Below are 25,775 nucleotides of genomic sequence, written 5' to 3'. Positions count from 1 at the left end.
GATTCACCTTCACCGGTCAATCGAACTGACAGAATTCAAGAAGGCTTTGACGAACTCGGCCGTAGTACACTACACTGCCCGAAGTTTCCTATTTCGGATGTCGACTAATTCACCGCCGATCACGTGCTTCTTCCACTTCCACAATTGCTTCCACTTGAGCCACGACAACATCAAACGTCGTCATCTCCCACCATGGTTCGCTCAACAATAATAGTCCGCGCAACAGATGCTTTGCCAATGGCAGCGAGTGTGGATGATGAACAGGTCAGCTTCCTCAACATCTCAATTACTGCGGAGGTTTATTTACCCTAACAGACCGAGCAGGCTCTTCAGGAGCACAAGCAGCAGTCAAAACTAATTTTTCGACGCATCACTCCCAACTCGGAACCGCGGTGTTCCATAGAAAGTGGGCAGTACACACTTCAGTGAGTTCCGTTCTCATCTCGATCAGGCTCCGCATTCTAAGCCGCCGGCTGCTATAGCTACCTCCTCGCAGATAATGTCGTGTACCTCACCATTGCGGACAAATCTTACCCGCGGAAGCTTGCTTTCTCGTATCTAGAAGAACTTTCAAAGGAATTCTCCGTATCTTACGGACCCAAAGTAGAGTCTGTGCGGAAACCTTATGCCTTCGTCGGGTTTGGTGCGCGATCTTACTGCACCAATTTTTACCGAGGACTCATTCGCGCTGTATTCAGATACCTTTATGTCGAAAACAGCACGGTTATATCAGGATACACGTGCAGCTGATACAGCTGGATCATCAAACTTGGACAAGTTAAACAACGAATTGCAAGACGTCACTCGAATCATGACCAAGAACATGGAGGAGCTTTTGTGGAGGGGGGACTCGTTAGACAGTGAGTGTGGAGATTTTCTGGGCTCTTCTTTAATGCCTTGACACTTTACAGGGATGTCGCATCTGTCTACTTCCTTGCGTTCTGAATCGGAAAGGTACCGCAAGGCAGCAAGAAACATAAACATTCAGGCGCTCATACGACAATATGCACCATTTGGTGCTGTGGCAGTTATCCTTATCATCGTGTTGTGGTGGCGGTTCTCATGACCTGTCCTTCTACGAAGAGTTGGACATCTTTCACCCAGGCAAAGTAATCTATTACCTTTTGCATGACTTTTGTAATATTGTGCCTTCCATTGGACCAGTATATCATACCTTCTGTTGCCATCTGAGTCCTCGGATTCACAGCAAGTGCCACCTCCTCGCCCCTTCGCATTGCTGGTCAAGTACGATGAGAACGGGTCATAATTGATATTCACACGATCTCCTCGTTCGTACCCATCTACACTATCAGTAATATTCTAATATAGGCTGCTGAAAGTATCGAATAGTGTCAGTGATGAACCGCATCATGCTGCTCATCTCCCTCTGAAGGATATTGTCTTCCATGTCGCAAAGCGACTGGATATTTCGGGAGTGGCTTTTTTTGGGAACAATGTTCAATCTGCAAGCAATAGTCGTCATCTCCGTCGTGGGGAAATTAATGGCACATTGCCATTTTTTTCGGCGGAGATTCGTGACGATCAGAAGCATCACCGGTTTTCAGCTTTTCCGCAAGATCGTTTGACCACATGGAACTTAATTCGCGACGACAACTCGGTGACATGTACCGTCGGTTGGTTGTCTCCTTTTATTTACAGCAATATGTCTATAAATTGAACAAAAATCTCGACATGACCACGAAGAGGCTTGGACACCAAAATAAATAGTTGTGAGTTACCCCCTTGCGTAAAAATGGAGGTACTTACCCCTGCACAGTTACAGTCTTACGGAAAAGGAAGTCAAGTGCTTCCTAGGAGCCGCGTTTCCAGGCAAACTCGCAGTCATCGGTGCATCGCTGAATCCTTCCGGGAAGTCGACCACTATTTTCAGAGCACCGTGAGGAGTTGTATGACATTACCGAGTGGTGCTATCCGCTTACCGGCCGCTTCCTCTCGCAGCTGGAGTGTCAGAAGTTTGAAAGGGAGAATCGTTGTGTACGCTGATACTCGAGAGTCCCATCTCGTGAAGCATGCGTTAATACCGCAGCTGCTGAGACCCAATTCCATCACCGCGTACTCGACTCAGCCACCGAAAAATTGCAGCTGGCATTCAGTTCGTAGGGGAAATAACATGGTAAGAGTATATTACCACCTACAACTTTGCGCCAACGGTTGACACTCGTAACTTGCAGTGGAAATACCATGGTTGGATCACGTTATGATCTTTTTCAACTCAGGACAGCTTGCGAAAGATCTGCTTGAATAGCGCAGCAACTATACCGCGAATTGCTTCCGCGGAACCGATCGTTGCATTTTGTGGATGATGGAAGAACTTCCTTGTTTTGCCGAAATACGGCAACAGGTTTAAAGAGTACCGCTTAAAAATTCGCCGTGCTATTGGCACTTGACGAACATCGTGCACCATCGACGCCAGGTGTGCCATTTCCTAGAGCGCGCTTACCCGACGAATTTCGTGATTATAAGCATCGGTTCGCAGAACGGACGGCGCAGTGTAACTATTGTCGAGGACGAGGAAGAGCTTTATCACAAGACTTTCAATACTGCGAACACATTTGACACATGCAGTGGGTTTTTTATGTATGTCTGCGTGTTTATCTTTTTCATCATTAGGCAACGGTGTTGACGGCTGGTAATTAGTGAGGCACCTTCGCTGTGTGTGTCATGGGGCGTCATTCGATAAAGTGGGCTCAAGCTTTTCGTCAGAAATGGTCGACGACTTGCCTGATGCAGAGAAAGGCTAGCTTACGGTCCTGCTTCTCGATCTTTCACTGCAGCTGATTGCTTGAAGGCATAGAGAGGCACAGATCATCGTGAAGTGGGCGCCATATGATTTCCTAGTTTAAATCCGAACGACATTTGTATACAAGAGGCTGATATTGTAAGCCGTTTTTGCGATGCGATGGCGGAAGAACTGACCTCCGTAGACCATTGTTTCTTCACAATCATAGAACTTCGTCCTGCTTGACAAAAGCACAGGCTGCCCACGACCTGACCGAGGGAAATCTCTCGTATCTGATTGCACTCGTAAATGAAGTGTTTTGGTAGTCCGCCGTGGTATTGAGAAGCAAACCATCAATACATCAAAATCCAAGCAATGACATACATGATTTGCCCTCAGAAGACGTTTATGAGCCCACCAGGGATACTTCATTCCCAAAGGAGTGCTAACGGTGACCACTTATACCCCCAGTATCATAAATCATTAATGATGGCTAGGCAGATGATGCAGATCCTGACGTATACTCCGGATTCGTTGCTTCGAAGTTCAAAAGACGAACCAATCTTACTGGAGCTTCTTCGGAAATATTGACATCCTGGTACGTAGGAGGCATCTGACCCAGTCCTTCATTATGTATTATGCATACATGCACTTATAGGATTCATTCTGGCAGACTTCGTTTCTTGTTTGGGTCACAATCATAGTTCAACACGACAAAATCGCTCTTTTATTTGTACTCGAGAATGGTATGCAGGCCGGTCGGAGATGATCAGGTAAGTCAACCAACCCTTCACGAGTTATGATGTTTTCTTCTGTCAGTTGCAACACGAGCTCATTGATATCGAGCATGAGCTCAGTATAACTTGCAATGATTGCGCGACTAGTCAAGTTTTTATTATGTCACATCTCTCCTTGGAGATGGATAAGTCTATATCATGTAGCAGTGCAAACAGTCAGACCTAAGTACATCCAAGATGGAGTTTGTGTGATACATTCGCCCCAGGTAAGTTGAGGGCCAAATGATCTTAACAACTAGGTACTGAACCCGACCGGCATGCATTCGCTCCGCCAGCCAATCAAGTACTATCCGAATCAGCGCTCAAAACTCGGCTATCGCCAGTTAATTGTCTCGATATAGCGCAATGTACACGAGGCAGGGTAGGGCTACAGGGTCGATTTATTGATATTAGATGAGAAGCAACAATCACCTCTTATCAGTGCGATTCCCATCTTTCTCAACTTCCCTCATCTCCAGAACCACAGTGCACAATGAGCGGAACAGGAGGATTTTCTTCGCCCCAGCAGCAGCCCCAGCCATATTCGCCCCCGTCTGGCGGCCAGATCGCGCCCGGATCCATCACTTACACGACATCCACTAGTGCGGATGGTACAGTTACATATCATCCTTTCAGGTATGATCACATCTATCTCGCAAACTAGCTTTATCATAACCCATCGATCTTGCAGAGCGGTGCCTGCAAGGCAAGTGGTTGCGATGTTGACGAGATCGCACCGCCTGATCAGATTATGATGAGCAGCTATCAGACAGCCCAAGGTGTTGTGCATGGTATCCAATGGGTCCCTGCCGAAGCCACACAGATCTTGCCAACAGGTGCTCAACCTGCCAATGCAGTGAGTCCTCAGATCACTCGAGTTTTGCCCATGACTACTGAGTATGCGAATCAGGAATTCGCTGCATCCTTTAATCGCGGCCAGCTCACCAGGGAAGAAGAGAGGGAGCTTGAAAAGTGGTACGGTCTGGTCAATGTAATGCTGCTTCATACTCTACATCTTTTTCAGGAAACGCTCTGAAGAGAAGCGCAAAAAAAAAGAAGAGAAGGCGTCCCTAAAGAATATCGCGAAACAGTTTGAAAGGGACGAAATAGAGATCCGCATGGCACGCGAGAGGGATACTCAGGTCAGAGAACGCAAAAGGAGCTTCTACGGAGAAGCACCTCCCTCTGGACAAGCAATACCAGGGACCGCTGAATATGGCGCCTACAACAGTTCTGCAGATCTTGACCGCAGATTCGGAGGTCTCGACATAGAGCACAAGCAAGTTTCCTTTGCTACGGGGCCAAGAAAGTCTTCTCAGAGTGGTGGAGGAACATACTCTTCCCCTCCCGCAACGTACAGCAGCCCAACAGGTTATCCTACAACTGGAGGCGCTAGCCCTTACAACCGTGCAGCCTCCCCTTACAGACCTGTAGGTAATTTCTCAACCTCACCAAATATAAGGCCACAAGAATTCTCCTCCACATACCCTGGTGGCCCGGATCCTATGGCGAGGGCACCATCTCCGTATGGTGCCAGAGCACCCTCTCCTTATGGCGCCAGAGCGCCCTCTCCTTTTGGGGCCACAGCGCCTACTCCTTATGGTGCCAGAGCGCCCTCTCCTTATGGTGCCACGGCGCCCGCTCCTTACGGTGCCCGAGCGCCTTCTCCTTTTGGTGCCACAGCGCCCACTCCTTACGGTGCCAGAGCACCCTCCCCTTATGGAGGACCAGCACCCTCTCCTTATGGCGCCAGAGCACCTTCTCCTTATGGAGGACCAGCACCCTCTCCTTATGGTGTCCGAGCGCCCTCTCCAATGCCGCAGGCGCCCCGTGGTGCTTCTCCAATGCCGCCGGGGCCACGTGCTCCTTCTCCATACGCACGTCCTGTGTCCCGGGCACCGTCCCCATATCATGGTCAACCGGCGACATCGACCTATCCTCCTCCTCACCGCGCTCCTTCACCATTTGTCCCTCCTGGTCAAATTCAATCAGTATACCCCCGTGGACATGTCCTTGAAGGCCAGCCTATCATGGGCCCTCGGTCGCGAGCACCCTCTCCAATGCCTGGTGCGCCTGCCGGGCCAGGTTTCTCTTCATCCCCACGTATGCCCAACACAGGATTCACTTCATCTCCCCGTATGCCCAATACAGGATTCCCTTCGTCCCCCCGTGTGCCCAATTCTGGATTCCCTTCATCCCCCCGTATGCCCGGCGCTGCCACAGGAGGAGAATCGTTACAACTCGCTGCTCCGGAGGCATTCTCTCGTCCGCCTAATGCCGCTCAGCCTTACACTCCGTTTGGCGTGATGAGGATCCAAGAAATGGACAAATTCTACGATCAAATTCCTCGCATGCCACTTGTGCTCGACACTCATGACGTTTACCACCAGGATTGGATCAGATTCATGAATGTACGTGGTGAAAGACTTATTCATTGGTGTGTCAGCTCACTTCCACTTCAGGATCTTGCTCTTGGATGGGCTGGCAAGATGCCCATCCATGAGTTCTCCAAGGGGGGAGTTCCTCCTAAGCGGAGCTCACTTGTTGCAGATTTGATCAATTTGTGGAACGATTCATTCTTCCGTGCCCGTCGCGTTGAGGTGGTTCTCTACAAAGGCCGCGAGCGACGCTCAGGTCTGCACGTAGGGACGTTGGACAAAAACCTTCCAATGCCTGAACTCGAGCCTGACTTAGACTTGTCGGATTCCTCTTCTTCTTCCTCTTCTCTCTCTTCAGAGTCTGACGACGGGTACTACGGTCGCGGTGCTGATCTCGCTGACTCCAAGAGAAGGCGTCGAGAGAAGAAGGAGGAAAAGAAGTGGCGCAAGAAGGAAAAGAAGCTCAGGAAAAAGGTCAAGGAACGCGAGAGGCAGTACGCGTTGTACTTGAACTACATCGCACCTCGCGACATGCCTGTTCCAGGAAATTACTATGGTTGATATAACATGCAGCGCATGAATCCAGTAACGTCGAATTTGTTGATACTTGTGCTCTCCATTGTCATTGTACTACTACAGACTGCGAATCAATTTGTTACCTGGTCGAGGGCGCAAGGTTCAATTGTGTGAGGTCCATGGAATTCATAGGTCCCCAAGTCGTACTGGCAGTGACATAAAGAACCGAACGTTTTAGGGTTCCGAGAACTCAAGCTTACCATTCCGTCGACTCTCGAGAACCTTCTATTCCACTAAGTAGGTGACCCGGCCAGAGGCTCTGCCCCTAAGTGCTCGTGTACCAAAATCACGATGCCCTGGTATTAATGTCGTTTGGACCAAATTCTCCGATCGTTCGGGAATCGGCGCCCACCATAAACCTTCACAGTATCATGCGGGACCGTACTCCATGCACAAGTGTCAAAGATTCAGCACCCTTGACCAAGGTATTGGATTTCCGATACCATGTATAGACTACGAGTTGTGGCTGGACGCCATTCAACCGAATCCCCGCAAACCCACGATAACAGCGTGGTTGCGTTGTTATAGGAAAGTGATAAGGGAAGACACAAAAGCAATGTCAAGATACTGAAGTGGCTGAACACAGGAACTACAGGCCTATAAGTCGGTGACCTTCAAGACCACGGCGTTCGGTGTTCCATTCTTTGTAACATCTTCATCATTGCTTGAAACATTTTATACTCGCCCGAGGTAAGTCGGACGCGTATCATGATTCATTGCCACTATAATTTATGACCTTTCTAGGGATTTGTCATGAGTGATTTCGCACGGCGCCTTAGCGAGTTCGACCAATATGTGATGAACCACATCCCAATCCGCTTCATACGCCTATCAGACATGACGTTTGTAGGGCGTGATGATGTGAGGAAGCACTTCCGGAGCTCTGTTCCTCAGACGAATTCTTTTGGGATTTATAAGCCCTCACGACTTGTCAAATATGCCATTCTATCTCATCGATGGCTGGATTCGGGAGAGCCAACGTACGAAGAGATGAAGGCGGGCACAGTAGCAGGTCCGGGATACGAGAAGCTGAAGAATTTCTGCAGAGAGGCCAGGCAATACGACGTGGAATTTGCGTGGTCAGATACCTGCTGTATCGACAAGAGCAGCAGTACCGAGCTGGACGAGTCGATTCGCTCCATGTTCCGGTGGTATCGTAACTCGGAGATTTGCATCGTCCATTTAGCAAAAAGCACGACCATCGAGGACATATTACTTGATGAATGGACGGAAAGGGGCTGGACATTGCAAGAACTCCTTGCACCCTTCTATATCAAATTCTTCAATAAGCACTGGAGGCCTATGACAAATGACTCAAATGACAAACGAAAGGAGGCAACCACCGAAATACTGCAGACTCTTGAGAAAGCCACTGGCATTCCTCATCGGGAGATCTACTGGCAGTTCAGTCCAGGCCCGTCCAAGGTGGATGAACGGATGACATGGGCAGCCAGACGCAAAACAACGAGGGTTGAAGACGTAGCGTATTCTCTTATGGGTATTTTCGACGTCAGCCTGCAGATCGCATATGGAGAAGGAGGGGACCGCGCATTCTGCAGGCTCGTCGAAGCCATCATGCAAGTTGGTGACCCTTCCGTCCTCAACTGGAAGGGTGCGGCTGCAAAACATCACACTTCAGATGCTATCCCTCGATCGCCGAGGAGCTTCCTGGATCGTCGAGAGTTGAAGTTGGCTAGTGGTGGCCGACTGGAGATGACTATGACCGGTCTCGGCTTGCGAATGCCTCTAGTGATACTTCTTCTCAGTCTCCCATTGGCAATGGCTACTGGAACAGGACGTGACCGCATCACATTCAATTGTCCGTTGTGTCCTAACATCAAGATTGAAATCAATGTGCACAACTCGTCGGCCCACGGCCAGTATCGATATGCGCTCAGGATCATCAATCATTCACTTGTCAGGGATGGATCACGCGAGGTTGTGGAGATCCAGGGCAAGTCGGCCGGATTCCCCCTCAGATGCCGGCAGATAGATCTGTTCAGCTCATCCACCTCTGCGCCCAGAACAACCGGTGTTGTTGGGTTTGAGACTGTCTACTTGGAACAGATATTTGGACCTTGGAGGAAGATACGCGAGGAGGGCTTGATCGAAGTCAACTTTCCAATCACACCGCGTTTTTACATTGAATGTAAATACCTAGAAATCGTCCATTTGTAGCACTAGTAAGCGATAGTGAATTAGTAAACCATACACTAGCAACTTAGCTTGAAGTACCACTCTACTTGTGACTAGTTACTAAGTAACGTATGTCGGAAATTTGCCTTGCAAGAGACCCCTCTTGAGGCTAATCGAGGAGTTGCAAGATCACCCGAAAATTTTCCAAGTCAATGAAAAGGACTTGGCGCGTCTGAAGGCCGGCCGTAAATGAGGTTGCAATCAACTTGCAAGCGTCAATTGAACCTCACTTGCAGGTCCGCGCTTCAAATGGGCTTGAGGGCATGCCGCATGCCAACTTTCGTGGGACCAATTACATAATAAGTACCTGCAAATAAACTCCGCTATATATAGGTAACTAGCGCTGATACTAATCGAACGAATACATACAATGATACGTGGTCTACCCAAGGCGTAGTAGTCTTCCCCGGACTGCATGTGCTAGCGGTTGTCACGATATGCCGACCAGACACACAGTTATGGGAGTAGCACCCTCGAGAATGTTGGCGCGACATCTGCTGTCAACATATGCACGGTCAAGCGACGGCGCCTCGCCCATTCTGTCGTTATCACTCACTTTCCACATATAAGTAGCATTTCACCGGTGAGTGCGGGGATACATTTCTTTCAGAAGGAACGGCTATCCTCATTTAAGGTTTGCCTAAGGAGACTAGGGACATTGCTGCCAAGTGGAAGGCTCTGCACGTCAAGTCGGCTCGTGCCGCATTGAATCTGATGGACCAATTATTGGGGAGGCCTACCCTGAGGCATGAGTCAAGTGCAATGTTTGCCGCCCAGACGTTCGAAGCGACGAACACGTCTTGTCACTGCAATCCCCTTCCCTCTGGCCAGCTTCCGAATCATCAACAAAGTGCACAATGGACGGAATAGGAGGATTCGCAATTCCCGAGCCGCAACCCCAGTCGTACCCACCCCCACAAGCGTCTCATTCTCACATCGCACATTATTGGGCTGCAAATGGCCAGATTGCGCCTGGAACTGTCACCTACACGACGTCCACTGATGCAGACGGTCAGGTTGCAAACCATCCTTTCAGGTATGAACAGGTATCCGACAGGTCTTTCTAAACTAACTTTATCTTGACCTTTCGAACTTGCAGGGCGGTGCCTGTAAGGCAAGTGGTTTACGAATCGATGTTGACAAGATCTGCCTGGTCTAATCACGATGTACAGCTATCAGACCTCCCAAGGAATTGTGCATGGTTTCCAATGGGTCCCTGCCGACGCCACACAGATTCTGCTAACGGGCGCTCAGCTTCCCAATACAGTGAGTCCTCAGATCACCCGAGTGTTGTCCTATGATTATTGAATACCAAGCATGGGGATCAGGGATTTGCAGCAGGATCCTTTGGTCTTGATCCTATAGGTAGGGAAAATGATGTGGTATTTGAGAATTGGTACGACCGTGCGTCTTATATGCCTCCGGGTGCTTGCTCGATTTCATTAACTGTAAGGCCGAAAGAAATCCCACATTCCACTTACCCTGGTGGACCTGGCCCCATCGCAATGGCAGCATCTCTGTCTGCCCCCCGAGGGCGCTCTCCTTATAGTGCTCGCCCGCCCTCTCCAATATCGCTGCCACGACGTTCTTCATACTCACGCCCTCCTTCCCACGCGCCATCCCCATACCAAAGTCGTCAGCAGTCGAGATCACCCTATCCTCCCCACCGCACTCCTTCACCTAATGTTCGCCCTCACCCCCGTGCGCCATCCCTATACCAGAATCGTCGGCAGTCGAGATCACCCTATTCTCTCCACCGCACTCCTTCACCTTATGTCCCCCCTCCGCAAATGGTATACCCACACGGGCATGTCTTGGAGGATCAGCGCATTGCGGCTCCTCAGTTGCGAGTACCCTCTCCACTTCCCAATGCACCCGCTGGGCCAGGATTTCATTCATCTTCGCGTATGCCCATAATTGCTTTCCCCACAGAATCAATGTCGGACTCTGCTCCGCATCCGTTCGCCCGTCCACCGAATACCGCTCAAGCTTACACTCCGTTTAACATGACGAGGATTCAAAGCATGGATCAATTTTACAGCCAAATTCCAAGTATGCCATTGGTACTCGATACCCATGATGTTCACCACCAAGATTGGAGCATATTCATGAATGTACGTGGTTATAAATATTATTTCAGTGATGTATCAGCTCATTTTCTGTTTTAGAATCTTGCTCTTGCATGGATGGGAAAATTACCCCTTCCCGAGTTTGCCAAGGGCCGTCCGCCTTCGCGGAGCTCAATTGTTGCAGATTTGATCAATCTGTGGAACAATTCCTTCTTCCTTCCCCGCAGAGCCGAGGTAGTCCTCTACAAGGGCCGCGAGCGACGCTCAGGCCCGCGCGCAGGAACTGTAGACGGCCAACTCTCACTGCCTGAATCGGAAAGGGCTAACGAACGCGAGCGGAAGTACTCGTTATACTTGACATGTGTCACGCCTTATGTTGACGATCGACTCAAGACCGGTTACCTTGGTTTTAGCCACATCTCCGCACGCTACGATAGCGCAGTCCGCCACCCTACCTCATCCTATACCTACTATCGATGATGGAATAACACACTTACAAGAAGGTGGACGTGTTATTGTTATTGTGCTACTCGCGTATATGGTTGACTATGTATTGGTAATTGCACTTCAACCCATCGAGAGGCTGATCAAGTTGGTTACTCGAGTGTGTCTTGCGACTGCGATCTTTCAGAAAATAAATCTCGGCCATTTTCATATCTATGTAACAAGTCCATACGATATTACTAATATTGTTGGGAGGCGATGTTGCTCTACCAGGGTATTGCAGTGAGTTGAAAGAGACTCGTAGTTCAGTTGCGAGACGCTCCCGATGCTCCCAAGCAAACATAATTTCCTGACAATGATCCGACCTACCTCTGCATTTTTTTTGATCTGAAAGTGAATGTTGTGCAGTGCGCGGCATAATGGAATAGATTGATTGAAATAGTAAGTATAGTGCCGCAGCGCGAGTGTATAAAATAAGGTAAGTATGCAATAACAGCTTTGTACAATGCCTCTATTGTATTATATTCCCTGGTGAGACTATGAGAGAAGGAAAATAATCATTCCTACCAAATATTGTGTGTGCTCGAGGGATGAGATAACGTCACATGTGCACGGGGGAGATCTTCGCGCGTCGAAATATTAATATACTATGCTACCAATATATAGTCACGTCACGGTTAGTATTGAACATGCATGATAGACCTGCGCTCAGGCCCGCTTGTAGGACTGAACGATACATCGACCAACTTCTATTCACCAAGTTGAAAGGGGTCGAGGGATGGCAGTATTCGTTAGTCATTCGAATGTTTCTTGTGACATCCAAAAAACAGATATTAGAGCGCAGTACAGCCATTTTCATATCAATGTAGCGAGTTCAGATTGTTTATAGAATTGGAAAGAAACCAGCAAAATATATATCGGTCCAAAATACAAAATATCTGCGAACGAAAAATATTAACGAAAGGCAGTATGTATATAAGTTGCTCTAGAATCCTCGGCCCCGGGCCCTTGAAAGATTCTGATAACCTCCTCCGTTGTAGCCCCCTCCATAGCCACCACGAGCCTGTCCGCCACTCTGGTTTCCATAACCCATATAGCTACCGCTGTTGTCATGTCCTCCTGAACCACCATAGCTACCTCGGCTTGCCTGGCCACCGTAGCCTCCATAACCCCCATAGCCACTATTCGCCTGTCCACCATACGCTCCACCACCGCCACCGTACCCACCAGAGTGGCCTCCACGGCCATATGCCGGCTGATGAGCGGTTTGAGCATAGGACGTAGAACCTCCATACCCGGAACTACCGCCACGAGGAGGGCCGCCACGGGGAGGGCCGCCACGGTTTGGTGGCATTCCGCGCGAGGGAGGGGCGCCTCCTCGAGGAGGTGGACCACCACGCGACTGGCCAGGATAATTGTTACCATGATTTTGAATTGGTGGTCTTCCATTGGAGCCATACCCTCCGAATCCTTGCTGGGGCTGGGTGTACGGCGTTCGAGACTGAGTGGTGTACGATGAGACATATGATGTTGCAGTGTGTGATTGGCCATGGGAACTGCCGTTCTGATAACCACCTCGTCCGCGACCGCCACGATCCATGCCGCCCCCTCGACCATGTCCTCGGCCCCTCCGAGCTAGATCCTCGCCAGTAAGCTGTCTTGCGGGTTTTGTAACCCCCGGAAGAAACATCGATCGATGGGGAGAGAGTTGCTTTGGGAAGAAGTATAATGCGGAGAGAGAACGATCGTTTTTGATATCTTGCAGGTTCATAGAAGTCAATGGGGAGTAATACGTCGAGCCAGGCAAACAATCGGGGTTTGGTAGAACGCTACCGCTGATGCCCTTGGACAGGTTGGTAGGCATTGGTTGAGGCTGAATAGTCGTAGTCAGTAACGAAATTGGTTCTGATCGAACTGGCGACATACCTCTTTCTCCTTGCGCTTACCATATAATCCCTCGAAGAATGGATACATTGAATGTTCATCGGCAATAAACATGACGTCGTGACCCCAGCCGTTTCTTCGGACTTCATCCTCACTGAGCTTAGGGTAGTGCTCGGCCATCGCATCTAATAACCTTTTCTCGTCTATGAAAGGCAAGAGAGCAACACCTTGCCACAACATCTTCTTCCCATTCATGTCGATCTGGAAGGTTGACGGGTAGAAATCATGAATTGGAGATTCTTCGTTTGTCATGAGGTTGTGGAAAGATTCAGGTATATGCTTGCGACTGGCGATACTGGTGAGCTATGTAGTCAAATCATTACTCAACACGAACGTACCTAGCAGGGGGGAAAACACCCATAAGTTGCTCGTACGGTTTGAATGGCTGTCCGAGAGTAAATTCCAGTTGCGTGTTTTCCAAACCTTCGAAGTCCGACGCGAAAGGTGCAAAATGATATGGGTAATACCATTGCCATGAAGGGGTCTACTACCGAGTCAGCAAAGAAAGGCAAATCGGCGGTCGGAGCTCACCCCCTGATAGTAGTAATGCAAAACCCACGCAATACCTTCTACATAATGTTTTGTTAGCCTTTGTACAGCAGAGTCAGCCAGGTTTGTGCAGAAATCGATAACAAAAGCGCCCACTTTCTACGGAAATCATCATCATTTTCTGATATGCCAAACTTTTGCTGATAGTATCGCTTCTTATACCCGGGTTCATACAATCTGAGGAAATGTTATTCACAGCATTGGATAATTTCGCAGCCTTTTCATACCTCACGTTATCGGCCTGCTCAACTGAGCCATCTGCTCTGACTACCAGGGCGTAAGACGCATCTTCGTTATCTTCAGACGACTCCTCATCAATGCCAGCCACCTCGTCGGTGTCCTCTCCTTCGACATCTTCAAGCTTCCGCTTTACGCCAGCGATAGGTGTCACAGGCTCATCAGCTGGAAGAATAACAGGATTATTGGACTCGATATCCATATCGCCAGCCCCATCATCAACAAATTCAAGTGCTGATGGAGCATTCCCAAGACCTGGAATGTCTCCATCATCCATAAGTTCAGCGTCTGCTTTGGGTGGAGGGGTAGAAACAACCGGCTCAGGTTTAGGAGCAGAAGCACTCTGTTTCACAGGAATGAGTCCAGATAGCTCAGCCTTGAGCACCTCCGCAGCACTCATGTTCGCCATCCGTATAGCAGCTCGATTGGCAACTACATCACGATTCGAACCAGCCAGTGCTTGTGCTGCAACTGGGGCGACTTCAAGAGACTGAGCATTACGCGGCGCTCCGAGACCAATAGAGTCGGCCTTGGCAGCAAAAGCATTATCTCCACGTTGAGGAAGAGATGATAGTGATGTAGTGGATGCAGTCAGACCAAGTTTCGCAGACGGGGCGGCGAACTGAATATCGCTCGCGGCGTTCTCTCCAGATCCAGACTTTTCAATCCTACGACGCTTCGCTTCCTGATCTTGGCGTTGCTCAGCTGAGGTATGATAAGTCTCTAACGCGTTGGCGGATCACATTATAAATACTCACTCTCTTGTCGCTTACGGAAGATCTCATCTTCTCGTCGCGCCAGTCCCTCTAATATGATCTGTGCACGACTAAGCACTAGTTGACCATGGTTCGTTAGATATCCACCCATTCTGGGCAATTCCATCTTCCAGATCCTCAAGAGAGTATCAATCGCTCCTTCGCGAATCTCAAGTGATGGCAAATGCGGCAAGAAATCGTTGCCGACAAAGAATATGAGCAACACCCAGTCATCAATAGCCTGTTCCAAATCGAAAGGGAAGGGCGTATTGTTCACATTCAACTCGGATTCCAGATACTCGCGCAGAATGGCGACATCGAGGAAAATGAACGGTTTTTTTTCCGGTGGAGGAGGCTTTTTAATCTCTGATTTCAGTCCTGTACATTGAGCGGCATAGTGACCTTCTTGTCCACATATTCGGCACCCGGAACCTTTGTCCTGCGCAAACACATCTTCCCGAAGCACTCGGAAATATGGTTCATGGGTTGCGAGGGCAAGCATAATGAGATCAGCATCCTGAACATGCGGTCAATAACGGAGACCACGATGGAGTTGGAAGTCAACCCACCAAACCATAAATTACATGTCGAGTATTAGGGTCATGACCAGGGTTTGTACGCTGTCTGCGTATGAAGTCCATAATCTTATGCTCTCCTTCTCCAGGCACACTTGCATCGGAGATGATGACTTGGAGCTATACAAGAAATGAATCAGAAAGATCCCTAAGAAATGCTCCCTACGTACATCTTTCCACCCTGGATCAGTGTTCATCTTCTCCACGACCCAGTACCGTAACGACGCTGCTAAAAGGGCCATGAACGGCGTGCCGGGTGTGATAGCGTTAGAGTCCCAAGGTTCCTTGGTTTTCTCGTCATCGGTAATAATCTTACCCATAGCTGCAATAATGAATTCGGTCAGAAACAAAGCATAGATTCGCTGAGAAGAACGTGCCTTCCCACTCAGCAACAGCAAGTTTGCGAGCTTCCGCCTTGTCTTTTGCTTCTTGAGCACTCCTGAACCGTCTACTCCGCTGTTGATTCATTTTGGCACGAGGCGCAACGCCGTCTAATTGGACTCTGTGTAAAGCCACGGTATAAGAAGGTAACGTAAATGTAAAGCGTACCAATAGCCATGAAAAGAAGCTTGCGCGGCCGCACCATGTTGACCACTCTGTTAGTGTATTTGAAGACTTCGAGCATCATTTCCTCCTCTGTTTCGGGAGCCGGCTGCGAAAGACGAGTCAGCGAGCAAACCAAGTTTGTAGAGCAATATATGCGTACTTTGCCATCGGGATGAGTACAAGGATGAACCTGTGTGCATACAGGTGGTCAGCCACGAAAAACGTAGTTACTTCCATCACTCACGATACCGTTCATATCCAGGTACAAGCTGTCGAATTCCGCGCCATTGGGGTTAGGCTGTGTGATATCAACAGGAAGTTTGATGGGATCTCCAGCTGCGTCGAGAACTTCCTCCTCCTCCGCTTCAATGACAGACGTTACTAGTAGCTGTTAGCCAAGCAAATACAAGTGAAGCACTGGTTGCTCACCAATTTTCGGATACTTCTTGCTCAACCAACGGAACAGTGCGGGGACACCCTATAAACAAGGTCAATGAAAGCCCAATTCACCAGTTTTGTAGAACATACCATTGTGCAGCAATTCCGATATAAACGAAGATTATAATGTGATCGTCCACGAGCAAGGACTCAGCCTCGGCGCCGACTGACACGACAAAGCAAAATGATGGCCGTGAGAACTTAAGCTGATGTAATTTTAATTCCCACGTTCCCCGGACTATGACTCGGATGATTCGAAACGATCAAGCCAAGTTGGATGTGATGTCTACTGCTCTTCTGATCATTAACTGGTTATACCCTTGGACTTTGTCAAATACTCTGCTGAAAGGATGAGTGCAACTGCAACCATTACAATGACCACTCTTCCTTCTAAATCCACAATCAAACACTCTCCTGCCCAATCTCATGTCGAAGCATCATCCCAGAATCAGCCCCCAAAGTCTCAAAAACAGATGACCAAAGCGGAGAGACGCGAACAACAAGAGCGTCAGAGAGCTGCAAAGGCTGCTACTAAAGTAGCTGGTCCCCAACCTAGCGGGTCTAATCAGAATTCTGCTCAGGCGAAGAATAGTGCTTCAGTCAAGAAGGGTGGAAAGGGTCCTGACGGAAAACCGACAAAGGAGACAAAAGAAACCACACCTGATGACTCTGCTCGTGGTTTGCAGATATTCTCCCATTTTGGACTCCCAAAACCCCCCGGCCCTAGCAAGGGAGATATACATCCCGCTATCATCCGCCTCGGATTGCAATTTTCGGAGTTCAAGATCGCAGGGGCAAATGCGCGTTGTATTGCGACCCTCACTGCATTTAAAACTGTAAATTGCGATCGTCTTGGTCTACCGAATATTGCTGACGTTTATCAAGGTGATACAGGACTATGTCACTCCTCCGAATAATACACTCTCGAGGCATCTCTTAACACATCTTTCGCCTCAAATCACTCATCTTGTTTCTGCTCGTCCCATGTCTGTCACTATGGGCAATGCCATCCGGGAGCTCAAACTAGAGATCAGCGGATCGGATATCGACCTTCCGGAGCAGGATGTTAGTGTCAATTATTCATCGCTGTCACACATAGCACTTATTCAGTTTTCAGGCAAAAAATCTACTTTGTCAAAAGATAAATGATTATATCAGTGAACGAATTACCATAGCGGATCAAGTCATCCAAGAGACTGCAGGGACCAAGATTAAAGACGGAGACGTCATTTTGACGTATGCTCGGTAACAAGCTTCACACTTTCCCGCTATCGTTAGCTGATAGTTATTCGCCCAGATCTTCAGTTGTGGAACAAGTTTTAGTCGGTGCGTGGGATGATGGGAAGCAATTTTCAGTTGTCGTCGTTGATTCCCGACCAATGTTAGAGGGTAAGAGGCCCTATTAATACGGTCCCGTTTGTAATCTCATGCTGTGGCCTACGGAATAGGCAAGAAACTTCTCTCCGTACTTTCTGCCATGGGCATTCCCTGCACTTATCTCCTTCTGCCATCTATTGGATCTGTCATTACAGAGGTATCGACAGTCTTAGTGGGCGCTCATTCCCTGCATTCGAATGGTGCCGTATTTTCTCGTGCAGGCACGGCCCTCGTAGCTATGATGGCAAAACAACACAGCGTTCCTGTCGTCGTTTGCTGCGAGACATACAAGTTCGCGGAAACAATCCAGCTAGATAGTTTTACCAAGAATGAGCTCGGTACGTTCCCCGTAGTCGTTATCTTTCATCTCGATCTAATATTATAGCCCTGTAGCACCTGCTGGCGATATATTTTCGTCCTTCCCCCTCACTCGGTCAAAAGATACGCTCACCCTCAACAAACAGCCCAATCTAGAGATCCTGAATCCGCTCTACGACCTGACACCTCCCTCGAGTATCACAGCAGTTGTGACAGAAGTCGGAGTTATTCCGCCAAGCTCCATCAGCTCGATTCCACTTGCGCTCGGTCGCACTACACTGTAACATACTGCATTTAGTATTGTTGTCTGATTACGAGTAGGAAGTTACAATTATACGATTTAATTGCATGGATGGCATGACACATTAGTCTATTTATGCGTTTTGCTCTGATGTTGTAATGCTAATCGACGCCGGTCAGTCCGTTTGTTAACATTTGTGTTTGTTCCCCTATTAATCACTACTTGCCCGATTGTGCAGGCTTCGAAGTTCGACGTCAGCATGGTCAACGAACTCTCCTGATCATAGGTCCCACATCAGAATTAGCTGTCCGGTTCCAGGAGACAGGGTTCGGCGTTCGAAGGTAAATAAAGCCAAGGATGACAAACAGCAACAACCTTCTTGGATGATTACAGTGAGGAGGGTCTTAACTCTATTAATGGCGACAATAATCCAGCGTTTCAATGACAGCGTATCGATGCACAGGGTAAACAGTAGATGAGACAAATGGGTAAAACACAAGCCAGTTACGATTACGATTCTGGCTTCTCTCTAGCGTCCTGACTCTCAATTATCCTCTTCTCTATCCACTCGAATGCCTTGTCCGTTGCTGTCTCAACAGGATGATCGAATATGTATGGTAGGAAAGGGACGATAGCAAGTCCACTAATAGTTGGACCCCAAGTCTTCAGTCTCTTGTTTTGCACGTTCGTGAAAGCTTTCTTTGCTTGGTTGACGGCAGTATGAATAGTGAATGCGGGCAGCGCCCTGTGCGTGATGGGAGCATCCAATGAGATGAAAGGCGTGATAGTCAAGAACGTGCACGTACATTGATGCTACGGATTGGAAAACCGCACGTTTGACGGCTACCATGCCCACTCTTGTCGGCTCAGAGAAATGGGCAGCCTCTATTGGGCTGGGCCCGCGTCTATGAGTCTTATACGCCTCGTAGCCCACGTCGCTGGTATGATGTCACAAGTCGGCACAAAGATTGATGAAACGGCACGCACCCAGCGAGATATAGCCATGAAATGCCGTAGCATGCAGTAACTATGGCAGGAGGTACCACGGGACGAAATGCCTCTCCGACATCACTGGTCTATGATCAGTCTTCACCACGAACAAAAATAAGTTGAGTGATGCGAATAAACGTACATATGCAATGTAACGACTGCCGGCACGCACTGCAGTCCTGAGACGAGCAGCATATGCCATGTAACGCAGATCAGAGTCTGTGCTGTCTACATTTCTGTCAGCTAGAGAAGATAATTCATCCTGTGCTTTCTCTGTCATTCGCGACATGGTTGTAGTACTCTGAGTCTACTGTTCAGGTTGGCCTCAGGCTGGGAGGTTAGTTAATTACATAATGTGAAATCGAGGGGTCATTTTTATTGTTTGACCCCGTGTTGACGAGAGCAAGTCACTGTGGTCAGTCTCGCCGACACTCGCCGACTCTAATGTCAATAATGTCCTTAACAGCCCTTGCAGCGCTGGACTCTCAGATGGACAACGTCGACGTCCTTCGTAACTCTGTCTCTCCAGATGACTCTACAGCAAAGATCAGCGCATATTATTCCCTTGTTTTCCCAAACATCACTTTCTATCTTCAGACCCTGACGGTGACTATTGGGCGACGCTGCATACCCAATGCGTCTACGTCTGCTGGCGACAACAGTCCTGTTGATGTCGATTTGGGACCTCTCAAGAGTGTATCCAGACTCCATGCCAAGATCGAGTACGAGGAGGACGATGAGCGCTTTGTTCTCGCTGTCGTAGGCAGAAACGGCGCTTGGGTGGACGGTGTTTGGTCTGGCAGCGGTAGCAGAGTTCCTTTGGGGGAAAGGTCGGTATTTGGTCTCTCATGAGCTGAAGCGTTCTAAACGTGGATCAGGTCTCAAATACAGATAGCTTCTAGGACTTTCCATTTCGTGCTCCCTCCCCCTCCAGCACCGGAAGACTCGCCATCTCCGAGTTCAAATTCATCAGTACAGCGCGCACGTTCACCCTCTGTCGATATTACGTCTATATCACCACCATCCTCTCTTCCCTCAAACTCTCCGCCCCCCGTCTCCGTACCAGTTCCGCCGCCAAAGTCGCCAGACCCGCAGCTCCCGAACACGAACAGCATATCCAGGGTAAAAACCGCCCCAAAAAAGCGCAAGAAATCAGACCTGCCCATACCAAAGCCAGAGGTTATGCCTCCCAAACCCCAGTTTACATACGCTCAGCTCTGTTATCGAGCTATTAAGGCAATGGGCGGGAAGGCAACGCTGCAGGATATATGTTCGTGGATGATGGAGAATTACGACTGGTATCGGTACAACGAGGGTGCAGGGTGGGAGGTGAGCTATCTTATCTCTGATATCGCACCTAACAGCTAATGGTTCACCTGCTTTTCAGAACTCTGTTCGGCATAATTTATCATCCGGCCGTGCATTCAAGAAGATGGAGAGGAGTTCCGGAGAGCGAGGGAAGGGGTTTTATTGGTCCATAGACGAACAATATGAACACACCTTCGAGGAGCAGGAAGCCAGATCACAAGCCGCATCGTCAAGTACGGGTGGCAAAGACGGAAAGGGCAGGAAGAAGGAGAAGGCAGCGCCTCTAGAACCTGCACTCAAGCGCAGCGTCAAGGGCGACATCAAAGGCGTCACTCTTCCGCCACCGTTAACATCAGCGCCGCTATCATTCAAGTCTTCTAATTCCTCTATACCGCACACAAATCCGTTGACAACAGCCCCCCTTGCGAGCCCTTTCACAACCACACCCATTATTAAGCCAGAGCTCACGGCACCCAAGCTCACTTCAACAGTGTACACGGCACCAGGAACCGCATCTCCGCATGTGGCTCCTGCACTAGCATCGACTCCTTCATTAGAATCTTCCACATGTGCGGCATCTGCACCCTTCTCAGCATTGCCGGCATCTGTTTGCCTACCCATCATTGTCGGACCTGTTCCACCTTCGCATCCTTCATCCTCGAACCCTGAGCAGGCACAACCCATCATTCTTCATAATAATACCCTTATATTATCACCCACAATCTTTTCACATTTGTCTCCAGAGCAGCTAAGAGAGCTCGAGGCGCTCGGCGCTCAGAAAGCTCTAGAGATCTTACAAGGTCATATCGTGCGATATCTCAAGGAGAAAATGACGCGTGGACGCGGGCGGACCAAACGCGCAAGAGGTGGTCGCGGGGGCACACCCGGATCTCGTGACAACAAAGCCCCTCCGGCAGGTGGGCCATTTACCACTACGCCACTCCCGTCACGGACGCCTCAACTACTTACGGTGTCGGGTTTCGACAGTGCCCAGACCCAAGCACCAGCTGCCCATCCGCCGACTGCTGAGAGCGTTGCTGTCAGTGTCGCGGAGAAGCCTCCTGTGCCTGTGCCAATAACTGCACCTCCCCCTCGTAGCGAATCTCCTATCATCGTTGTGGACGACATTGACTCGGCCGATGAGGGTCCCGTGATGAAGAAGCGGCGGATAAATGTGGTTTGTTAGCATCAATAGTTGATTTCCCACTCTCATCACCACCCGTCGCATGTGTGACTTCACGCCTTCGTTTCTACGTTTTTCGTGACTTACTTTTACCAGCCCACTATAGTTCATGCGATAATTTAACTCAGTAGTAGCATACGATACTCATGGAAGCATGTTTATGATTCATAGGACTATAGATCAGAATTTACACAGATCTCGCTGGGCATACGCATTCATGAGACGGGGTTAGCTAATGCAAAGAGAGTAATCAATCGGAAGGAACATATTACTAGGGGGTTATCATGACTCGAAGAAAACATCGTAGTACTAATCAGGTCAAGCAAAAGTGAACGGAACACGTTAGGGGTTATCGTGACTCGAAGAAAACATAATCGGGTAAAGCAAACAAAAACAGCGAACGTCAACGTTCGAGAAAACAAGATCATGACAAGAGAGCATGCGTATCAAAGCAGAGAACAACAATGATTGCAAAAAAAAGCACAACCACGACAAAAAAAGCCAAGACAGCGAACATGAGACAACGAAACAACAGCACACGCCAAAAACGGACAAACCATACTACCTCTATCAATGGGAGCGTACCTGCGAAATTTTTAGAACTTGGGTATTGTTCCACGTCCGTCCACGTCAGGATTCCGCAGCATCCCACGAGTTACCTTCCTTTAACCTGTTCTCCCTCCCCTCACTTTCACCTACGTCCCTGTGGGTATCTCTCACCGCGGAACCTCTGCGCAAAGTTGTCGAGGATGCTCATTGCGAGCTTATAGGCTTCCGTTCCCTCCACCAGATGTTTGGTCAGCACAACGGATAGGAACCTTTGAAGACGAGTATCCTCGACTTCCGCACGAGTAACCCAGTTCTTGTCCTCGTCGATATCTTTCAACAACTTCAGAATCTCGCCTTTGGACATAATCTCCTATCTCCGAAAAATGCGTGGGTTAGCATCCATTACTACGATTATAACAGAGAAACACGCACTACGGTATCGTCAAACAGAGAATCTAAATGCGCGCGGCGGATTCCTTTCAACTTCTCCGCCCACACACGCACTTTTCGGGAGATCGCACTTGCATAGGACCGTGCTCGCTGAGGATCACCGGTTTCGTCCTCGCTGTCCGACACTTCCATGTCCTCCACCCTAACCCTGCTGCTTGACGCTACGGCACTTCCACCCGGGGCCGGCCTTCTGTGCGTACGCACTACAACTGAAACCCCACTCCCCCGAGCCGAATGCCTTGGCGCTTGAGTATCATCAAGAGAGACGGAAGATTTTGCACGGTTATTGTACGCATCTGCTACGGATCTCGGACCGTCTGGAACGACATCGTCGGTCACTTCGACACTGCTGGATGAAAATCTGCCCGAAGACGAGGTAGGTTCGATTGACGAGCGTGGCCCGGGCGAAACGTGATCGATATCACTCGTCGCTGAATCTGAGTCGAAACGAGCTCGTAGCGCTCGCTTTAAGCGCTTTGGAGGACCGCCTTCCGAGGTGTCGCTGGATTCCGAGTCGAGGCGGCGCTTGGCTGTGTTGACTATTGACGTTGACAGAATCTGAGTCTGAATGGGGTGATGCTTTGAGTCAGTGCCATTTTAAAATTTCCAGAGTAACTTTGACTTGATACTTGCATTTCTTTGCCTCTGTGTGCTCTTTTGATTTTTAGGTTGCTTTTGCAACAGATTGTTCTCCTCATTACTGCCAAGGGTGAGGTCAATGACATCTGAATCTTCTATGACAGTGGAAGTTGATGGGGGAGTGCCATTGACATCAGTACTAGACTTCACAGTGCCATTTAGTTGGTTGAGCACTGCCTCAGATACTACTGGGATTAGGCTCTGGGGTTCTGATATGTGAAGTTTAGAATCAGATATCACTGAGGGCATGTTCATGTTACCTATGGTAGCAGGGCTCTCATTAGAATCAATAGGATTGAGAGGTTCCCTGGCTTGAGTTGCCAGTAATCGGTGCAAAAAAATGAAGCGCAAATTTGGATCCCTGGGTGCAGTAGCAAAGGCAGGGCCTTGATGAACAGCTTGGGATGTACTAGTGAGCTGAGGGCATAATGAAAGAAAGGTTTGGGGTGGCAGCTTGTGAGCAGATGGGGCAGTACTTGCACTAGAGGTAGAGGGTGCCAAATTCAGACCCTCCATAGCACCTGCAATGGTTCCAGTGTCCTGCTGGGAGGAATAATTGGAGGTAACAGATGGTGTGACAGCAGCTAACACAGGGTTAACCACCTGAGGTTTCCTTGTAGGAATGCCCCTGGTATACACCAATGGGTCTGACCACTGCACATGATGTCCAGCAGAATGATTGTTCTGTGACTGGGCACTTGCATGAGAAATGACAGAAGGCAAAGCTTTAGAAATAGTAGGTGAAGAATGCGCTCCATCACTACCATCACAGGAAGGGTTGCTTGTAGGATGAGCCATTACTAGAGAGAGTCCTAGAGATGGTAGTGGTACTTGGTTGAGGGACAAAACAATAAAACATGGACCCATGTCCCAATTTATACTGTGCTGTTGTTGGAGTTTGAACTTTATTAGTAATCTGACTCATTCACAGGTTCTTGACCTTCTGGAAGGTTCTCTATTCTCACGCCAAGCCATTCTTCAACATTGTGGGTCTTATGGCCAAGTGTCTGTTGCTTCAGCACTAGCAGTAACTGGTAGAGAGGAGATGCTTATTTTGAGATAGTGTTTCTTTGCTATCCCACTGCATTTTGCCTCTCATAGATTACTTGTTTAACTTACTTGTGTCTTGCTTGTCTTGAGTGCCATCCTAGCATGAGGCAGGTTTACAGTATTATATTTCTAAAACACCATTATTGAATGTTCACCACTACCCATCTGTTTCTGGTGGTGCTAACTCTCCCACAGTGAAAACTCATTATGCTCGAAACATGAATCAGTCTACACTCAGGATAGAGGTCACATATTTTTGGGCAAGTGAAGTCCCCTGGTTCCATCCCTGAGGGGCTCGGTCACATTTTATTGCAATCAGAGTCGCAGAACATAGTAGCAAGAGTTGTGAACAATCGGGGACTCGGGAAGAGATAGAAAAAACTAATATGAGAGACGGGGACTCGAACAGAATGCACTGCAAAATGGGAGGGTGGGTAGTTCAAATTGGGGTGCGGCCTGGCAGGTCGGTACATGGTGCAGAAGTGCTCTGTGAGGGCAAGAGAGTACAGATGGAAGCCTCATATATACCCAAACGAAGAGGGGCCTCGTATGTGTAAGCTGATGACTCGAAAGCTGAGTCACAGATATGATTTGACTGGCGTCGCGAATTGATTCAACTGTCATTTAAAACCAAACCAAACCAAGGATTTTAGACCACAACATATTTGGTGTGAGCTAAAGACAACGCGTCTATGGGTATGTGCATGCCCGTGCAAGCCGCAGATCGGTACCCCGTTGTATACCATTACTCGCCACTGTAAACACGGCTCGGGGTGGCGGCGGCTTTGCACATAGACATTCGCCGAGTGTACGCACAATGCCAAATCGTAGTCAGCTCCCAGATATGTACCATCCATATTCAAACCCCCACATCTTGAATCTGGCCTGTTCCTCTCCAAACACCGGTCCGCTCTCCAAGGATATGTTAGAACTGGCGGAAACTAGACACAGGTTTACAACTCACACATGCACGATGTCTGACATACCAACTTATCATCCCCATAGTGAGTGATCATAGCTGTTCACAGCTATGAATAAAAGCGGCGGAATACAAATTTTCTCGCACTCACAACAATCAAGTGGAAGGCAGAGGACGTCGATGGAGTCGGACATGAACGAACTATCCGCCGTGTCGCCCCGGGGCCCCAGTGGAGAAGGCACCGCGGAACTTACCTGCACGGAACCACCAGATTTGCTGACTCGACTCTCAGGCCAGTGGGGATGAAATGGGTGGTAATAGGACGTCGATAGTCCCTCGAACCGGATAAGTCAATGAATTCATTCAAACTCGCCGAAGGAACACACTGATAGGAATCAGTGCGAGTGGCCAAACTCAGAAGTTGGTGACGATCCATAGTTGGGTTTGGCTGAAAACAGGCATTCGGAATTCTCCTGTTGGACCTGTTCAATTTGTAAAATGTTAAGTTTATTGATATCGCACTCACTC

The 25,775-nt window shown here is 48.9% G+C and overlaps 9 protein-coding genes across 9 annotated transcripts; 6 read left to right on the top strand and 3 right to left on the bottom strand.

Annotated features, from left to right (window-relative positions):
• Positions 1 to 192: 192 nt before the first annotated feature.
• On the top strand, positions 193 to 1,066 carry BJ212DRAFT_1266203 (Longin-like domain-containing protein; the record flags this gene model as incomplete). The annotated part of the gene is made up of 5 exons (XM_041330553.1): positions 193 to 264; positions 316 to 425; positions 483 to 643; positions 699 to 860; positions 912 to 1,066. The coding sequence occupies 5 exons, from the start codon at positions 193 to 195 to the stop codon at positions 1,064 to 1,066; spliced, it is 660 nt and encodes a 219-aa protein (XP_041195758.1).
• Positions 1,067 to 4,009: 2,943 nt separating this feature from the next.
• Positions 4,010 to 6,455, top strand: BJ212DRAFT_1478593 (uncharacterized protein; the record flags this gene model as incomplete). The annotated part of the gene is made up of 5 exons (XM_041339731.1): positions 4,010 to 4,132; positions 4,181 to 4,372; positions 4,427 to 4,491; positions 4,541 to 5,927; positions 5,979 to 6,455. 5 exons carry the CDS (start codon positions 4,010 to 4,012, stop codon positions 6,453 to 6,455), a joined length of 2,244 nt encoding a protein of 747 aa, XP_041195757.1.
• A 948-nt stretch (positions 6,456 to 7,403) lies between these two features.
• Positions 7,404 to 8,213, top strand: BJ212DRAFT_1214820 (heterokaryon incompatibility protein-domain-containing protein; the record flags this gene model as incomplete). The annotated part of the gene is made up of 1 exon (XM_041329289.1): positions 7,404 to 8,213. A coding segment is annotated over one exon (810 nt), but the record flags the coding sequence as incomplete, so codon positions are not given.
• A 1,467-nt stretch (positions 8,214 to 9,680) lies between these two features.
• Positions 9,681 to 11,531, top strand: BJ212DRAFT_1340374 (uncharacterized protein). The gene is made up of 2 exons (XM_041335103.1): positions 9,681 to 10,780; positions 10,835 to 11,531. The coding sequence occupies exons 1-2, from the start codon at positions 10,082 to 10,084 to the stop codon at positions 11,213 to 11,215; spliced, it is 1,080 nt and encodes a 359-aa protein (XP_041195755.1). The 5' UTR covers positions 9,681 to 10,081; the 3' UTR covers positions 11,216 to 11,531.
• Positions 11,532 to 11,996: 465 nt separating this feature from the next.
• On the bottom strand, positions 11,997 to 16,379 carry BJ212DRAFT_1340373 (XRN 5'-3' exonuclease N-terminus-domain-containing protein). The gene is made up of 15 exons (XM_041335102.1): positions 16,314 to 16,379; positions 16,215 to 16,263; positions 16,030 to 16,166; positions 15,946 to 15,975; positions 15,789 to 15,891; positions 15,617 to 15,730; positions 15,410 to 15,561; positions 15,234 to 15,359; positions 14,668 to 15,181; positions 13,900 to 14,614; positions 13,769 to 13,849; positions 13,655 to 13,712; positions 13,462 to 13,607; positions 13,106 to 13,409; positions 11,997 to 13,052 (listed from the first exon to the last, which is right to left on the bottom strand). Exons 1-15 carry the CDS (start codon positions 16,314 to 16,316, stop codon positions 12,165 to 12,167), a joined length of 3,420 nt encoding a protein of 1,139 aa, XP_041195754.1. The 5' UTR covers positions 16,317 to 16,379; the 3' UTR covers positions 11,997 to 12,164.
• Positions 16,380 to 16,470: 91 nt separating this feature from the next.
• Positions 16,471 to 18,506, top strand: BJ212DRAFT_1032264 (uncharacterized protein). Its single transcript, XM_041328888.1, has 7 exons — positions 16,471 to 17,059; positions 17,109 to 17,288; positions 17,341 to 17,468; positions 17,521 to 17,612; positions 17,672 to 17,938; positions 17,994 to 18,333; positions 18,398 to 18,506. Exons 1-6 carry the CDS (start codon positions 16,574 to 16,576, stop codon positions 18,200 to 18,202), a joined length of 1,362 nt encoding a protein of 453 aa, XP_041195753.1. The 5' UTR covers positions 16,471 to 16,573; the 3' UTR covers positions 18,203 to 18,333; positions 18,398 to 18,506.
• A 163-nt stretch (positions 18,507 to 18,669) lies between these two features.
• On the bottom strand, positions 18,670 to 19,429 carry BJ212DRAFT_1266515 (mitochondrial 18 KDa protein-domain-containing protein; the record flags this gene model as incomplete). The annotated part of the gene is made up of 4 exons (XM_041330578.1): positions 18,670 to 18,904; positions 18,966 to 19,097; positions 19,147 to 19,235; positions 19,292 to 19,429. The coding sequence occupies 4 exons, from the start codon at positions 19,427 to 19,429 to the stop codon at positions 18,670 to 18,672; spliced, it is 594 nt and encodes a 197-aa protein (XP_041195752.1).
• Positions 19,430 to 19,638: 209 nt separating this feature from the next.
• On the top strand, positions 19,639 to 21,643 carry BJ212DRAFT_1266555 (uncharacterized protein; the record flags this gene model as incomplete). The annotated part of the gene is made up of 3 exons (XM_041330581.1): positions 19,639 to 19,979; positions 20,028 to 20,478; positions 20,537 to 21,643. The coding sequence occupies 3 exons, from the start codon at positions 19,639 to 19,641 to the stop codon at positions 21,641 to 21,643; spliced, it is 1,899 nt and encodes a 632-aa protein (XP_041195751.1).
• A 688-nt stretch (positions 21,644 to 22,331) lies between these two features.
• Positions 22,332 to 24,801, bottom strand: BJ212DRAFT_1297861 (uncharacterized protein; the record flags this gene model as incomplete). Its single annotated transcript, XM_041332633.1, has 7 exons — positions 22,332 to 22,559; positions 22,622 to 23,178; positions 23,269 to 23,487; positions 23,539 to 24,090; positions 24,219 to 24,299; positions 24,398 to 24,425; positions 24,745 to 24,801. 7 exons carry the CDS (start codon positions 24,799 to 24,801, stop codon positions 22,332 to 22,334), a joined length of 1,722 nt encoding a protein of 573 aa, XP_041195750.1.
• Positions 24,802 to 25,775: the final 974 nt, after the last annotated feature.

Source organism: Suillus subaureus, assembly GCF_016647635.1.
Source record: "Suillus subaureus strain MN1 chromosome Unknown BJ212scaffold_8, whole genome shotgun sequence".
NCBI classification, from domain to species: domain Eukaryota; kingdom Fungi; phylum Basidiomycota; class Agaricomycetes; order Boletales; family Suillaceae; genus Suillus; species Suillus subaureus.
This window is presented reverse-complemented; position numbering and strand designations above follow the sequence as displayed.

Coding starts and splice junctions, on each gene's coding strand:
- BJ212DRAFT_1340373 (XM_041335102.1), bottom strand. Junction 15,892..15,945: donor GTACTCATCCCGATGGCAAA/GTACGCATATAT, acceptor CGTCTTTCGCAG/CCGGCTCCCGAAACAGAGGA. Junction 15,360..15,409: donor CTGATCCAGGGTGGAAAGAT/GTACGTAGGGAG, acceptor TTTCTTGTATAG/CTCCAAGTCATCATCTCCGA.
- BJ212DRAFT_1032264 (XM_041328888.1), top strand. CDS start 16,574: ATGAGTGCAACTGCAACCATTACAATGACCACTCTTCCTTCTAAATCC. Junction 17,060..17,108: donor CCCTCACTGCATTTAAAACT/GTAAATTGCGAT, acceptor ACGTTTATCAAG/GTGATACAGGACTATGTCAC. Junction 17,613..17,671: donor TTCCCGACCAATGTTAGAGG/GTAAGAGGCCCT, acceptor CCTACGGAATAG/GCAAGAAACTTCTCTCCGTA.
- BJ212DRAFT_1340374 (XM_041335103.1), top strand. CDS start 10,082: ATGCCTCCGGGTGCTTGCTCGATTTCATTAACTGTAAGGCCGAAAGAA. Junction 10,781..10,834: donor ATTGGAGCATATTCATGAAT/GTACGTGGTTAT, acceptor TTTCTGTTTTAG/AATCTTGCTCTTGCATGGAT.